The sequence below is a fragment of the Coffea eugenioides genome, chromosome 1, assembly GCF_003713205.1.
Source record: "Coffea eugenioides isolate CCC68of chromosome 1, Ceug_1.0, whole genome shotgun sequence".
Taxonomy (NCBI): Eukaryota; Viridiplantae; Streptophyta; class Magnoliopsida; order Gentianales; family Rubiaceae; genus Coffea; species Coffea eugenioides.
In genome coordinates, this window is record NC_040035.1 from 48,443,426 (window position 1) to 48,458,378 (window position 14,953).

At 38.8% G+C, this 14,953-nt stretch overlaps 2 protein-coding genes across 3 annotated transcripts; one reads left to right on the forward strand and one right to left on the reverse strand.

The window, feature by feature from the left end:
• Positions 1–936: 936 nt before the first annotated feature.
• Positions 937–8,786, reverse strand: LOC113748610 (tyrosine decarboxylase 1). 2 transcript variants are annotated; one of them, XM_027292098.1, is made up of 13 exons: positions 8,466–8,786; positions 8,254–8,374; positions 7,785–7,857; positions 7,121–7,264; positions 6,049–6,212; positions 5,626–5,766; positions 4,835–4,894; positions 4,177–4,341; positions 3,930–3,986; positions 3,595–3,659; positions 2,909–3,032; positions 1,495–1,632; positions 937–1,332 (listed from the first exon to the last, which is right to left on the reverse strand). In XM_027292098.1, coding segments are annotated over exons 1-13 (1,377 nt in total). In that variant the 5' UTR covers positions 8,468–8,786; the 3' UTR covers positions 937–1,209. The 2 variants fall into 2 exon arrangements, with proteins under 2 accessions (XP_027147899.1, XP_027147891.1); XM_027292090.1 differs by having other exon boundaries at positions 7,121–7,351.
• A 1,597-nt stretch (positions 8,787–10,383) lies between these two features.
• On the forward strand, positions 10,384–14,808 carry LOC113776506 (WD repeat-containing protein 70). Its single transcript, XM_027321690.1, has 9 exons — positions 10,384–11,040; positions 11,361–11,573; positions 11,683–11,883; positions 12,654–12,761; positions 12,919–13,056; positions 13,146–13,397; positions 13,745–14,065; positions 14,142–14,326; positions 14,423–14,808. Exons 1-8 carry the CDS (start codon positions 10,474–10,476, stop codon positions 14,307–14,309), a joined length of 1,968 nt encoding a protein of 655 aa, XP_027177491.1. The 5' UTR covers positions 10,384–10,473; the 3' UTR covers positions 14,310–14,326; positions 14,423–14,808.
• Positions 14,809–14,953: the final 145 nt, after the last annotated feature.

Sequence of the window (14,953 nt, forward strand, 5' to 3'; positions counted from 1 at the left end):
TAGGTTAATGTCCCATTTAGGTTTAGGGTGATGTACGCCGACAGTGATTAATTAAGCCTTATCCTGCAACAGGAGGTAGTTGGCTTGTCTGATCCCATCATGAAGAACTGAAAGGTCGTTTCTTGGATTATGGAATTTTTTTAGAACATCTCTTCTTAACTTATTCTGACGGGCTTTATTCTGCTTCTTTTTCATACAGGTTGGTTTTGTTACCACGGGATCAGCAGACAAGCTTTTTCGACACAGAGCAAAGGAGAACCATTGTGAAGACATGTACCATTCTCAGAATTCTAAGCACTATAGACTGAGATAGCATCTCCTTTGGTATATCCATCAAAAAGATTCATCCTCAGCTAAAGCTGAATGCCTTTTGGACAGGGAAGTGGAATCAATTCTCTTGTCGTCTCCAACCTTTAGGATTTGATTCCTTGAAGGTTCGGGGTGGGAAGCATCGGATACACTAGAATGGCATAACCACTTGAGAGGAAGAACTTATACTCTTTCAGCCGCTTATTCTGATGTAGCTGTCCTCTTCAACATGGACAGTAACTTCACTTTGTGCCTTTTAAGATTAGACGTTCGAATGACCAAGAAGGGGAATAGAGGATGGAAGATCCAATTATCCCCTGACCGTTCTATCTTGCAGGATTGAAGTTTATGCAACATGAGTCAAATAACCATGATTTAGTCGATAGAAAAAATCGGATGTTGATGTGACTAAAGCAAGATGCGGAGAGGATAAGATGGTGATATTGACACATTATTTGCTTGATGCTGAATTCCTTATCAGTCCCCTGGGCAGAAGACCAATAATGGAGAATATACTTAAATACAGGAACAGAACACAAGAAAATTCTCAAGACACATGTAATCAGTATACTACAAACAAGTACCCTGAAGACAACCAAAATATTGACGGATCCATCAAAAAGATAATGAAAAGGAAGGTTGGTAGCCCAAGTGGAGCAACTGGAGCAAAATCACTATGGAACAATGAAAAAGAAGGCTTGTAGCCAAAAATACATGAAACATCTTTCGCACTGTACCCCTTTTTGACAAAGATTGCAGCGAAGAACGTCGCAGCAAAAGGTAAAAGTAAAAACAGATTCTTTTAAAAATAAAAATGATGTTTAAACAATGATGCTAGGCATCACATACACAAATTGAGCAAGAAATAACTATATGTGATATGGAAAGAATTGCAATATTCTACAGGGTTCTTAGCAGATTAGAAGCTTCAACTTGCAGAACCTTCCAAGCATCAACTACATGTCTTTCTTCTGTCAGTGGAGCTCCAACTGCGAAGCGCAATGTGTATTTGTTTGACAAAACCTGCATTATTTTTTGAAATTACACTCCAATGAGACCTGAGAGGCACAAAATACAAATAGAAACTATATTCTTCACTTCGCATACAGTAAGTGGTGAAGCAAAGATAGAACCATCACGCAAGGTCCTGATGCAAAAAAAGATGCAAAATGAAGTTGAGCATACTGTGTGAGAAATATAGATCTTTCCAGTCGAGTTTGCAGCATCCAATAGGTCACGGTTCAACTTGTTAGCACAATCTTCATCACTTTGAGGACTCAGAAGACGGAAGCAAACCAGAGAGAATTTCCTCGGGGCTACAATCTGCACAGAACCATTGATGTCTGATCAATACGTTCAATTGCAGTATATATGTGTCATAACGTTCACCAAAAAAAAAAAGAATAATTTCTCTAACCACAAAGTCAACACTTTTTACAGAAGAAAGCATAAAACACTTAACAACTAATTTACAACAAAAAGAGTATATGAAGGAATACTAAGGCAGGGGAAGTTTTCCAGGCCAAAGCATTTTGTGCGAGTAGATATCAGAAGCTAACAGAACATGAAAGACAAACAGCACATGGACAAATGTCTAGAAGAAGCAGGAATGTACCTCTGCCTTTTCTGAATACTTAAGTTGGAGGGACTATATGTCGTCACTTTTTGCACAACAGGAGTTACATTCCTCAAAATTTTGAAAACTGAATTAAAAATTGCCTCACCAGAAAAGATCCTGCAGACTTAAGCCTCCTCTTACAAACTATAACCCACAAGTATGTGAGTAGGAAACTATTCGCAGAAACAAGAATTTCTCAGGACTCATAGTTTCTAGGTGCTCTTTTACTTAATTCCTTGTCAAATTCAAGTTCCAATTGATTCCTGAACCCATCAACAGATAGCACCACAAAATATCACCCGAAATGGGTTAAAAAATTAGTTTAAACTTCAATTTCTCATGGTTATCCAATGTAATTGCAGCACTTGGAATCTGTTTTTCTACAAATCTACTACAAAATCTGTTCTCATAAAACTTATTATTAAGATTCTATTTTCAATATTCCAGTTCATGCCAATCCATATATTCATTGAATGTCAAATCATGCAGGAAAAACAAACTTCAGCACCACATGGACGCTCTCATTGTCAGGTAATGACTACTAGGAGCTTCTGATCAGGCATGTAGAAAAAGGATGCAGAGACACCTTCCAAACTCGTATCTCTGTTGACACCTCTCCAACAGATAATTAAATGTCAAGAACTTCTTGAAACCTTGCATTCAAATCATTTTAAGACTCTCAATATTCCTTTCTTCCTTAGAGAATGGAGTTTGAAGGAATACAAACAGAAGCCTATCAGTAAAACCAAAATTAATGCCTAGATACATATTGAGATACTATAGGCAAATGATAACATGTAAGTTTGCTAATTAAGGAGGAATACCCATCTAGAGTAATATCTTCCCAAATGAAGAACTTTAGCTGTTCACAGCTACTTAATATGACAGTCAAATACAACAGTAACAATTGAACAGACTAACAAAGTCTGTCTGGCTTGTCACATAGTCCATATCATTCAAGTAAAGGACATTAGTGTTCACCTCAAATCTCGAATCTTGAGCAACAAGTTCTTCAAAATCCCTAGCCAATTTGATGTGGTTTCTTATGTATGCTTGTAGATTCTCCAACCCATAGAGTCTTAATACCATCCATAACTTCAGTGACCTATCAAACGGCAAAAAGAGACATGCTAAAAGATGATAATCTGGCACCAAAATAGAACCCCGTTATAGATTCACAGCCAAATGTCATCTTATAAATTCAAAAAATATGACCCAAGGTTGGTTTGTTACAACAAAAAGGTTCCTATCAACAACCAGGCATTCTGTATAGGAGATCTAAGTCCTCCTTGAATCTCATCAGTAAATTTAGGTCTACTTTGAACATCTCAACTTACAAGAAATTCTATCTACATCCACTGACTGCAAATCTGACAAGTATCAATTATATGGAGCAGTTATATTACCGACTATAGTATCTATAGTCTGTATGCCAGATAGACTCACACAAATTGTGCTAGCAATAATCCCAGTCAGAATTTGTCGACAAAGACCCCACCTCTAGAGGATCCCTTCAAAATTTCCAAACTAAAACTTGTATTTGATTTTTTGATTCTATTAGATGTTAAAATCCATTTAAAGCCACCAAATACTAGGTTTTAATATTGGTCTAGAACACTTTGCTACTTCAAGGAATCATTTTGTCTTGGCAATGTCTGATGGCACACCTGAACCTGCGCCCAAGAGGAATTTGCCAATCTTTGTAGTCCACAACCACGTTCTTTTCAGAAGCCTGAAATGTCATTGGCATAAGCAAAGTTGTGTGAATCTTCCAACCGACATATCATCCTTCTCAACTAAACTATAGAAGGGTTAGATACACAACAAAAACTTTGATAAGACTGCACCAGCTTACTTGGTCTTTGAAAATATATGTATGCTATATTATTTGTATGTGTTTGTTTGTGTACAGAGGCTTAAATATTCAGACCCTCATCAATATAAAGGTCTTTTTACCGTTTCCTTTTAGAGATTCCCCTTAGTACAAAGTGCAGGTTCTCACATTATTTTTGAGAAACTCAGGGTTCGTTGAGAGCGATTGAATTAGAGCACTTCGGTCCTGTAAAAAGAAGAATGAGATAAGCCAGTGAAAAATTTTCCTTTTTGCAATAAGTTCTACAACATGAAGCAAAATAGATACCCCAAGAAAATAAGATGGGACATTATTGTACTGCTAGGATAGAAATAACATAGCTTAGAGATGTTAACACAACAGCATATAGCTTAGAGATGTTAACACAACAGCATACCTTAACCCAAAGTATTGAGCAATCAAAGTTAGTCAAAAACCACTTATGTGCATTCATATTGAATGAGTCAGCTTCCTCAACGCCATCAATGTAGTGGCGTAGTTCTGGACAAACACATGAGCTGCCAGCGTAGGCAGCATCCACATGAAACCAAATTCCATTACTCTGTAAATACATCGTACATAATATCTCATTAATTTAATGAGATAGGTATTACATGCATATACTAAATTAGTAGGGTTTAATGAAGACCATTCAAATGTAGAGATTCTCATCCTGTTAGCTAGAGTTTCCAAAAGCATTTTGTGTTTAAATTGAAAGATGATCACCAGAAATTGATTGATTGTAGACACTTAAAAAAGCATTAACATTGATTCGGTACCTGATTCCAATTTCAAGAAAAAACTTTTCAAAGAATACATCAATCCATAAGCAACGGACTCATCTACCTTTTACAAAGAGATCACCTCCTTCAAAGGATTTGTTTGAGATAGAAATAATCAGTTAAAAAAAGCATGTAAGTAATATGCTACACATAAATGCTGAAATATTGCCAAATGCATTATTTGAGAAAATAGGAAAGACAAATCAGGAATATATTTGACATTCTCTCAGCACATATTGGAGTAGATACATCCCCTCAGTCTCAGTAGGTTACCTTTGTAATCTTCCCTAATGCCAGCAATGGATCTACAGCTGTTGATGATGTACTACCAACCTGCAGGCAACATGCAAGAGCTCCTTCAATTCACCAAGAACTTCAAAAGATAGAAACATACTCATTAAAATGAAATTATATGAGGAAATACAGGTCTTTTAGTCCAAATTTTCAGTTAAAACTCAAAATATTACAAACTATCACAAATTTACAACACAAAATATCTGTTGTAGACAGCTTGATACATCGAGTTGAAAAGATATATTAGCACGAAAGTCCAGCCCCAATTTCATTAAGCTGTTTTACTCTTCTTAATAACATTCTTTATTCTTAAATGGAACTTACACAAAATTTTTAACTTTACTGTTGACAAACAGAGGCTTATCCACAAAGGATGCAGCAAAGAAAGGGTTTCTGCTTGCCAAAATTACAAAAAGTGAATAAACTAATCGACTCCACACCTAACCAAAATATCTCAAATCTCCTTTTGAAATGAAGGAAAGACATAAAGATTCGATGTATGTAAATTAGAAGACAGACCTGTCGAAAATCTTGACAATATCTTAGCCAACAACAGTAGTTGAGTACACAAAAATAGCAGACACAAAATAAGCTATTCACAAAAATTAACATCAATTCACTAACACTTAACTGGAACAAACGTGACAGAACTTAATAAATTTCAGTAATGTATTAGTATAAAACTCAAAAACTACAGGAAAGCAACAATGAGAATGCATCTATTTTACTGATCCTAATGTCTGTGAGCAAGGCCTTTTTTACTTCCTTACAGTGGCACACAAGAAGAAAGGGACTAAACCAATTGCCAGATCATGTGTGATCGCTTCACTAAGTGACTCCGGAGAGAGAGCATAATCAGTTGAAGAGTCCGTTTTCAGCACTCTACAATTATCTGGATGAATTCCTGCTATCTGCCACAAAATGTAAACATAAAACGCACTCACAACCATCAATATCACACACGAAGGCCTCAAACACAACGAGCAGCCTAAAATGACATAAAAGAACGGCAAAACCATATCCCTGTTTACAAAATTGGCACTGCTAACATCAGTGAATTACCACAAACCACAGATGTGTTAGCAGTCCCTCGATGACAATGATGATTAAAAAGAAGAAGAAAATTGTTTGTATGCCGTGGGGAAAAGCCGTTTGGGGAGATACATAATAACACATTATGCACATCTCCTCACCTGGCAAGCTTTTTGTAAAGCTGAATGAGTTTGATCAGAAGAATAAACTACAAGCTTTCCAATGGCATCTTTTCCAATCTTTCTCAGAACTTTATCACGAGCAGCTAAAAGGACAACTAGTACAGCTTCACTTGCTGTGCCTTGTATCACTCCACCACCTCGACCTGGGACTCAAGTCTCAATCAGGAAAAAATTTGAGAAGGCCAAGAATTATGTAATTTACCTAGCTGAAACCTCAGTATGCAGTAAGAAAGTAATATGTGCAAGAGCAAATACCAGATGAACAGCCTTCACAGAATAAAAACAATTCACAATTGAATAAACGAAAATGCAAAGCTAGCAGTTTGGAATAATTTATCCCTTCCTGAAGCCTGCAGAAAGAGGAGCTTGTGCACAAGCTCTTCTCTTTCAGATATTCAAGTCGTGCTCTCTCACAGTTAAGTTAATTGCCCTGACACAGGAATTAACCCAATATTTTTGAAATTACATTTTTTTCTGATGTATATTCTGGTGAAGAAGAAGCCAATGTCAATTATTTTGTGGGCAAAGACTTGCCGGCTTTGTAGCATCTACAACAATAATTTTGAAACTATAAAATCCTTTTGCTGAAATTAGCATCAGGAGAGGGCTAGGTCATGTTTATGAAACCTAAGCAAAGGTAACTTACCCTTTCAATAACCAACAAAAGGATTGAAGAGAATCCTTGCATGCTCAGTTTAGTTCTTAATTCTTATTTGCCAATAATGGGTTATTGGTTTGCGAAAATAACACCTTGTTGGAAAAATGACATTTTTTAAGTAAAAGCTTTTAGCCACTTTAGTATACCAAACACTTGGAAAATATCTTTTACAGATGATGGTATTCTCCAATTTGTAACTCCTTTATCTAGAAAAGTAACTAAAATTTCAGGCTTCATGACATTAGGTGTTGAAAAGCTTGGATTCTAGCCCAAGAGAAGAAATAGGATGAAGAGGACTACTTCTTTCTCTAGACGGAGGCATGATTAGAAAAGACAATTGAGTGCAGCTGTAGAGTAAAAGAACCAACTCCAAGAAACTAATGAAATCCATACCCGTTGAGAGGAAATCATCAGGCAGATTTAGCGCTTTGGCAAGCCAGTCCAGAACTATCATCTCTAGTTCTGTCGCTGCAGGAGAGGTTATCCAACTAAAGCCTACCATATTGATCCCAGCACTGAGCATTTCTCCTAAAAATCCTGCAACACTGCTATTAGAGGGATAGTATGCGAAGAAATTTGGGCTTTGCCAATGGGTTACCCCTGGTAATATCTTCCGCTGCATATCTTCAAAAATAAAAATGGTAACGTACATTAGTCTGAAAGGAAGATTATGCAGACAGATCCATAAGTTTTCGCTGGTGCAGATAATTTGGAATGACCATGCAATTGATGAAATGTCAATTCTGCTCTATTTTTCCTTTATTCTCTAAGGTCGTGTTTGGTTCCTTGAGAGAATTCCTAGTTGCAAATAGTAGGATGCAAATAAAAGTTTCTATCTGATCCAATTCCGATTCCCACTCCAGTCAGATATCTCTTAAGAATCATGCACAATGTTAAGTTTCTTGTAATTCACTTTTATCTTCTTTACTTCAACAGCTTATGATCTGTTTTCCAGAACCATGATAAATCCCGCTACGATGGACCTGACCATGTTAAGAATCACATTAGGCACACTTCCACAAAAAAAAAGTTGTAAGAACAAAAGAAGAAACTTCACCATCGAGAACATCTTCCAGAGTATCAGGATGAACCGGCGCAGACCCTGGCAAAAGCTGACGCAGATATCCGGGCTGCATAGAGTCATACAGGAAGAATAGAATAGACATCCTGTCAGCAATCATTCGCACAGAGTACAATATGCTCTTTGAACAATAAATCGCCAATTTTTGTTGTTCAATGAGAAGGAAAAATAATACAATAGTCAGTTATAGACAATGTTTAAGCCCAGCATGCATTATGCATGTTACCGTCATGAAGTTTCGAAGTAGTTAGCCCCCATAGAAACAAACACAGTATCTCGTGTACAGGCATAAACACACTTGACGGAAACGCATGCAGGATTCATAAATGAGTAGCCTTTTGGAAGAAGCCACTTTAGTCCCAGGGAGAAGACTACGTCAAATGTGTAAAATCCCACGGGTATGAGAAATGGGTTAAACAGAGGAGGACGAGAGTATCGGTAAAACCTGGACTTGGCTGAGAACAGGGAAATTCTCAATGTCCTTGTAGTAATCAGCTATGAAATCAACCATCCGGTGACCGCATTCTCTCAATTGCTCCGCATTCATTGGCTTCAACTCCCCCTCCCTTCCAATTCAGAAGAGAGGAAATTAACATATATAAATCATTTTCAAGAAAGCCATCATAACCAGAGCAAGTAATAAAAGCGTCCACTCACATCTTTCTGGTGAAGCAAGGCTGAGAGAGAAAGATACGCAGAAAGTTTGAAGAACAGAGGAACTGAGGGTGAAAGTTTGAAGTGAAAGTCCGGATTTTTAAAATTTCAGCTGAAAGGAGAGGAAGCAGTTGTAGTAGTAGCAGCACTAGGCCTACAGCCGAGAGCAGAAATTCTGAGTGGTAAATGCTTGCGTTGCGTTGCGCTGTTTCTGACGCCGATTTTGGAGCACTTCGGGAGTTGGGAGGAGGAGAAACATTCCGCTTCTTTAATAATGTTGTGCAAAGATACTCTTAAATATCTGGGGGGATTCTGCACCGGCGGCTGTCCGATTCTTCCCTCTTATTTTATTTTTTATCGGACACGATGGATCTACATTTATTACATGGAGAGAGAGAACATGAAAAGATCCAAGAAAAAAATAGAAAGGGACTGAATTACCTACCCGCCCAGAGTGCACCACGCACCACTCTAGAAGCCAATTAAAGTGACCTGCTACATTTAGTGACAAATGGTGGGAGGTCAAGGGTACCTACACTTATTCTATACCATGGAGAGAGGGGTTCTGAAAAGGTCCAAGGACTACTGATCCAAATCAGTGCACCACGCACTTGCCTGGAAGACACTAAAAGATACTACGGGGAGAGGAGTTCTGAAGAGGTCCAAGGACTACCGGCCCAGACCAGTGCACCATGCTTCCGTCTGGAAGACATTAAAAGTGGCCTGCCACATTTAGTGACAAATGGTGAGAGCCGGGATTTAACTCTTGGCCTTTCATTTCAACAAATCTTAAAGGCTTTGGTGGTAGCTACTGAACCAAAGTTCAATGTCTCCCTTATTTTACTAAGATTTCCCTGGAATTATTAATAGAATTCATCTACAAAAAAAGAAAGAGATTAAAAATTTTTACATATCTAAATGGTACAAAAACAAATGCTATAAAATTCTTAAAATAAAAAAGCTTGTATGTTAGTATTTAGAACAAGATTTTCCTTATTATTTTATTAATAACAACACCATTACGTGTTTCAGATGTCGTGATCAAAACTGCACCTTTGGCGGATAGCCACAATACATCCAAGCCCTCACGGGTCGCGGGGGGCGATGACTGATGAGGATGTGGATTGCATTTTTTGGTAAAATTGAAAATTTCCCAGCTGTCTTACCGACGATGATCCCCATTTTTGCAATCTGGAAAATCTCATGAACTACACGACTTTTAGTAGTTGTCGTCATGCTCTTCGTCTGCCTGCAGCGGCCGCGTCTATCATTCGAGTCTTGCGGTTTGGGCTATTAAAAGTGGGCGTGGGCCTGGAGTCTATCACTCGAGTGTATGTGGATTGATAAGGCAGATCTCCTGGGCTTCTCCTGCTCAGCTTGCTAAAATGCCAGATTGCCTCCCTCCCAGTTCAATCGTTAATTTTTTACTACTAAATAAAATAACAAGACATAATATTCTCTCTTTTAGAAGAAAAGTTACTGGTTACTACTATCATCTTTTCTTGCGAAAACAAGGATAAAAAAAAAAACTAAAAAATCTGGAAGCGGACTCGGTGCAGTTGGAATTCCCATGTAATAATTGCAATTCGGTTTACTAAGTCTTGAATCCCAAGATAGTTAATTTTAGGAATATTTTTGTACAAGAGAACAAATAATTAAAAAAAAATGGAGGGCGGTTTGGGTTGAAATTCGAACCCCAATCTCTACGAGACTTGGCTGCGCCTTTGTCCAACTGCGAATTACAGATGGGCCCAAAATCGGAGACTTTTGGCCCAAAAGAGAAGTGGAGTAGAAGTCGCGCCGGCCCACGTGGAGGTGATTTTCGAGGTCCCTACTCCCTATCATTCGTGGCGGCAGTAAGAGCAATGAAGCCGTATAAATTTCCTCAAAATCAAAATCATAATAATAAAAAAGAGAACAAAAACCGCCATGAAGAGCTGTAGCAATGGATTAGGAAGTAGTCTCCTGCGGTGGGTCGTTTGAATTAGGGTGAAGAAGAGTAAGCAAGCAAATGGAAGACGAATCGGAGATATACGATGGAATTAGAGCTCAATTTCCTCTAAAGTTTGGTAAACAAACCAAATCCCCTACCCCTCCCGAGCAAATTCACAGCTCCACCCGCCGTACTTCCGCCACCGATGACAAGGTTTCGTCATCATCGTCGTCCTCAGCAGCAGGCACAAGCAAAAGCAGCAATGATAAGTCCGTCCCTTCGCTCTCTTCGTCCTCCAAGGCCTGGCTCCAATCCCTTAAAAACCCTAACCCTAACCCTAATTGGGATGGTACTCCCGAGGTAGACCCAATCAGGAGCAGCAGTCAGCAAGCTGATGTCGTAATTGGACCGCCACGCCCACCTCCCCACCAGGTGGATTCAGAGGATGTCATGATTGGGCCGCCACGTCCGCTGACAGCCAACGAAGAGGAGGAGGACGACAACGACGACGATGATGGGCCGTTGATTGGCCCTCCCAGACCACCGCCTGGTTCAGTGGACTCGGACTCAAAGGATGACGAAGAGGGAGAGGATCAGTATCGGATACCTTTGAGTAATGAGATTGTCTTGAAGGGTCATACCAAGGTACTGTCTTGCGGATTTTTTTTTTTTTTTTTAATGTTTCAAATGTGTATGATAGCAAAGCTACTTAGTTAAAACAATGCAAATTGAATATGTTTTCCAATTTCGGCATCTTGATGCTCAAATTGGTGATTGAGTTCCTCCTGTTCTTTTTGCGTACTGTCTTTATTGTTTCAAATATGCATGATACCCACCTACTAAGTTAAAACATGAATAGATTAATGCAAGTTGAATATGTTTTCTAATTTCGGCATTCTTGATTCTCAAATTGGTGATTGACTTCCTCCTTTTTTTTGTGTACTTTGGTTTTTCCCCTGCTGCAGATTGCTGCTGCTGTTGCTGTGGACCATTCAGGGTCCCGAGTTCTGTCTGGTAGTTATGATTACACGGTCCGCATGTATGACTTCCAGGGAATGAATGCAAACTTGCAGTCTTTTAGACAGCTGGAACCATTTGAAGGTCATCAAGTTCGTAGTTTGAGTTGGAGTCCTACATCCGATCGGTTTCTTTGTGTGACCGGATCAGCTCAGGCTAAGGTATACGTTACTCACGATCCTCTTCTTCTTCGTATTCTGTCTCTCTCTCTCGGGTGGTAGAGACTCTAGAACTTTCTAGTTCAACTAATATTTCCTTCTTCTGCCTCAGATTTATGATCGTGATGGACTTACTCTGGGAGAGTTTGTGAAGGGGGACATGTATATACGTGATCTTAAAAATACTAAAGGCCACATATCTGGATTGACATGTGGGCAGTGGCACCCTAAAACTAAGGAGACAATCTTAACGTCTTCTGAGGATGGCTCACTGAGGATATGGGATGTGAATGACTTTAAAAGCCAGAAACAGGTATGTTTCTAACATTCTCCTTGACTTGGGACTCAAAATATTTGTTTTGCTTCTTCACTGAGTGGTGATCTTTTGACATTTTAATGTTTCACAGATTGCTTTTTTTTTTCCTCCTTTTGCGGGGGTGGGGTAGGGGGTGTTTGTGGGTTTCCAAATACTACCAATTTAATCATATAGACTTGTGCCAACTAAAGATCATCCATTCTAGATTAGTTACATCCAAAAGGAAGTTTACCAGAAAATTTTGGTGCCATATTAGCACTGTAGGATTGCCTATTGCATCAAGCTAGTCAACTCATATTAGTTGTCACTTCAAGTGATATTCAGTCTGTTGGAAGTTACTAATTTTTGGTAAATGTTCTAGCATGGCAAGAATATGGCCTCCAAAAAAATTTCCCCATTACGTAGTTAAGGGTGAAGGCAGCTATACCTTGTCAGGGTGGAGTCCATGTTTTATTTACGGGCAGCCGCATGCTTCATAGATAGTGCCTCGCTCGCTCATCTACTAACAAGTTTGTTAGACACTGTTGAAGTTGGGTCCGAGTCAAACAAGTTGTCAATCTTCTTCTTTTTCTTTTTAACATCTATTGTTGTTTTATTTATAGTGTGATCCTTCATCTGTTGTTATCCACTGTGGTGGTATCATGCATGCTACATATGCCTTATTGCTCATTTGTAAAACCAAAATTGCAGTTATGACGTTCCACTCGGAGTTAGATTACTTTTGTGGAGTCACTGGAAGCTGAGTAGCTTGATCTTTTCATCTGTAGGTTATTAAACCAAAACTTTCTAGGCCAGGAAGAGTGCCTGTTACCACTTGTGCTTGGGATCGTGAAGGAAAATGCATTGCAGGTGGTATTGGAGATGGTTCTATACAGGTAAAATCGTTCTGTCTGTTTTTTTCTTTATTGTGTCAAACCAAGAATCTTACCTTTTATTTTATAGAATTTAGAATTGATTGTTAAGTCTAATCTAAATCCTTATCTTTTGCTTTCCTTCATTACTCTTTTCTTAAGCAAGTTTCTCCTCATGCAGATATGGAATATCAAGCCTGGATGGGGAAGCAGGCCTGACATACATGTTCCTCATGGTCATTCAGACGAGATCACTGGCATTAATTTTTCCAGTGATGGAAGAATATTGTTGTCAAGAAGCTTTGATGGATCACTGAAGGTATTAGTTTGTCTGTGGAAAATTTGCTGCCTGAGGTGGTTGTCCTTGTGCTTTGCATGTTCTTTACTTTTTTTTCAAATTTGTGCCAGGTGTGGGATTTACGTCATGTGAAAGAACCTCTTCGAGTGTTTGATGATCTGCCAAACCATTATGCTCAGACAAATATTGCGTTTAGCCCTGATGAGCAGCTCTTCTTGACTGGAACATCAGTTGAAAGAGATAGCACAACTGGAGGCTTGCTATGCTTTTATGATCGAGTGAAACTAGAATTGGTGTCAAGAGTTGGAATATCTCCTACTTGTAGTGTTGTCCAATGTGCTTGGCACCCAAGGCTGAATCAGGTAAGATGAATCTATTTGTAATACGAAGATGGGATACTACTGCAAGGTCTATTAGCAGATAGATTTAAACACAGTGCAAGCTCTAAGTTGAGAGACTGTTTTGGTTTATTAGCATTCTGCTAAATGTACATCAGAAAAAAAAAAAAAAAAAAAAGATAATAGCACAAAGGTGCTCGTACATTTAAAGCCATACATACCTCCTCTTGTTTCTATTCCCACATCCTTCTGCCAATGCAACAAAATTTAGAGCTTTGGGACATGTTTATGAAGGTTTCTGAACTTTTGCTCTTTGCTATTAATTACTTCATCTAAGCTAAATTTAATTGTTTTCCTTTTTTCCTGCATAGGTTTTTGCCACAGCAGGTGATAAACACCAAGGTGGAACTCACATACTTTATGATCCAACTATTAGTCAAAGAGGAGCTCTTGTTTGTGTTGCACGTGCCCCGAGGAAAAAGTCTGTTGATGATTTTCAGATTGAACCTGTGATTCATAATCCTCATGCACTTCCCCTCTTTAGAGATCAGCCAAGCCGTAAGCGTCAGCGTGAGAAAATATTGAAGGACCCACTTAAGTCTCATAAGCCTGAACTTCCAATAACAGGGCCTGGTCATGGTGGAAGGGTTGGTTCAACCAAGGGAAGCCTGCTGACGCAATACCTTCTTAAGGTAGTAATTTCCTTTTCCCCTCTTGTACTATGGGTTATGCCTGTCTGAAAGAGACTTACATTGTGAACTGATGCAGCAAGGTGGCTTGATTAAGGAGACATGGATGGAGGAAGATCCAAGAGAAGCTATACTGAAGTATGCTGATGTTGCTGAGAAAGATCCGAAATTCATTGCTCCAGCATATGCACAAACACAGCCTGCACCAGTCTTCGCAAAATCTGACTCTGAGGAGGAAGACAAGTAATCTGAATGTGTCATGTGGTGAGATTGGAAGCATTATGGCATTCCTTGTGTTAAATTTCAGGTGTGGTATGTACAGAACTGATTTTTGCGTTGCACATATTCACCTCTGTACAGGAAAATCTGGGTCTCCATTCTCAGTTAAGCTAGATGGCACGGCTTTGGGAGCATATGTCATCAAAATGATGAAACAAATGGCTTAATTGATGCTGGTAATGATGTGCCTCTCCTGGCTCAATATTTCTGGGATTCTGTTTTCCCCTCAAGAAATTCAGAGGTCATGTGATGCAGGATTTTGATTCTCTGCTTTGGGAGAGAGGGTAATTGTAAATTATATTGAATATTCCATGTTGTTTGAATGGTGTTTGAATGCATCAAATTTTCAAGAAACCATTGAAGCTTAGTAGAAATCCGCGAGCTTCTCTCTTCCATCATGGCAACAAGAGAGGATGATTATTGGAATCAGATCTCCTCGAGCATCTATCGCCTATTAATCATCACAAGCTTAAGAAATGTCTGGATTTACTCGGAATTCCCTATGCGCATTGCTGGGTGAGTCTGAGGCCGCATATTTTTTATTTATTAACTAAAACTTGTATTGTTGTAAGTAAAGCCAATCCATGTATGATTATCCCAAAAAGGAACAGC

Excerpts from the sequence above, each read along its gene's own strand:
- LOC113748610 (XM_027292090.1), bottom strand. Across the intron at positions 7,352-7,784 it reads TCTGGAAGATGTTCTCGATG|ATATGCAGCGGAAGATATTA; the intron begins GTGAAGTTTCTT and ends TTATTTTTGAAG. Across the intron at positions 3,660-3,929 it reads CTGAGTTTCTCAAAAATAAT|GCTTCTGAAAAGAACGTGGT; the intron begins GTGAGAACCTGC and ends ATGACATTTCAG.
- LOC113776506 (XM_027321690.1), top strand. The coding sequence starts at position 10,474 with ATGGAAGACGAATCGGAGATATACGATGGAATTAGAGCTCAATTTCCT. Across the intron at positions 11,884-12,653 it reads ACTTTAAAAGCCAGAAACAG|GTTATTAAACCAAAACTTTC; the intron begins GTATGTTTCTAA and ends TTTCATCTGTAG. Across the intron at positions 12,762-12,918 it reads TTGGAGATGGTTCTATACAG|ATATGGAATATCAAGCCTGG; the intron begins GTAAAATCGTTC and ends CTCCTCATGCAG.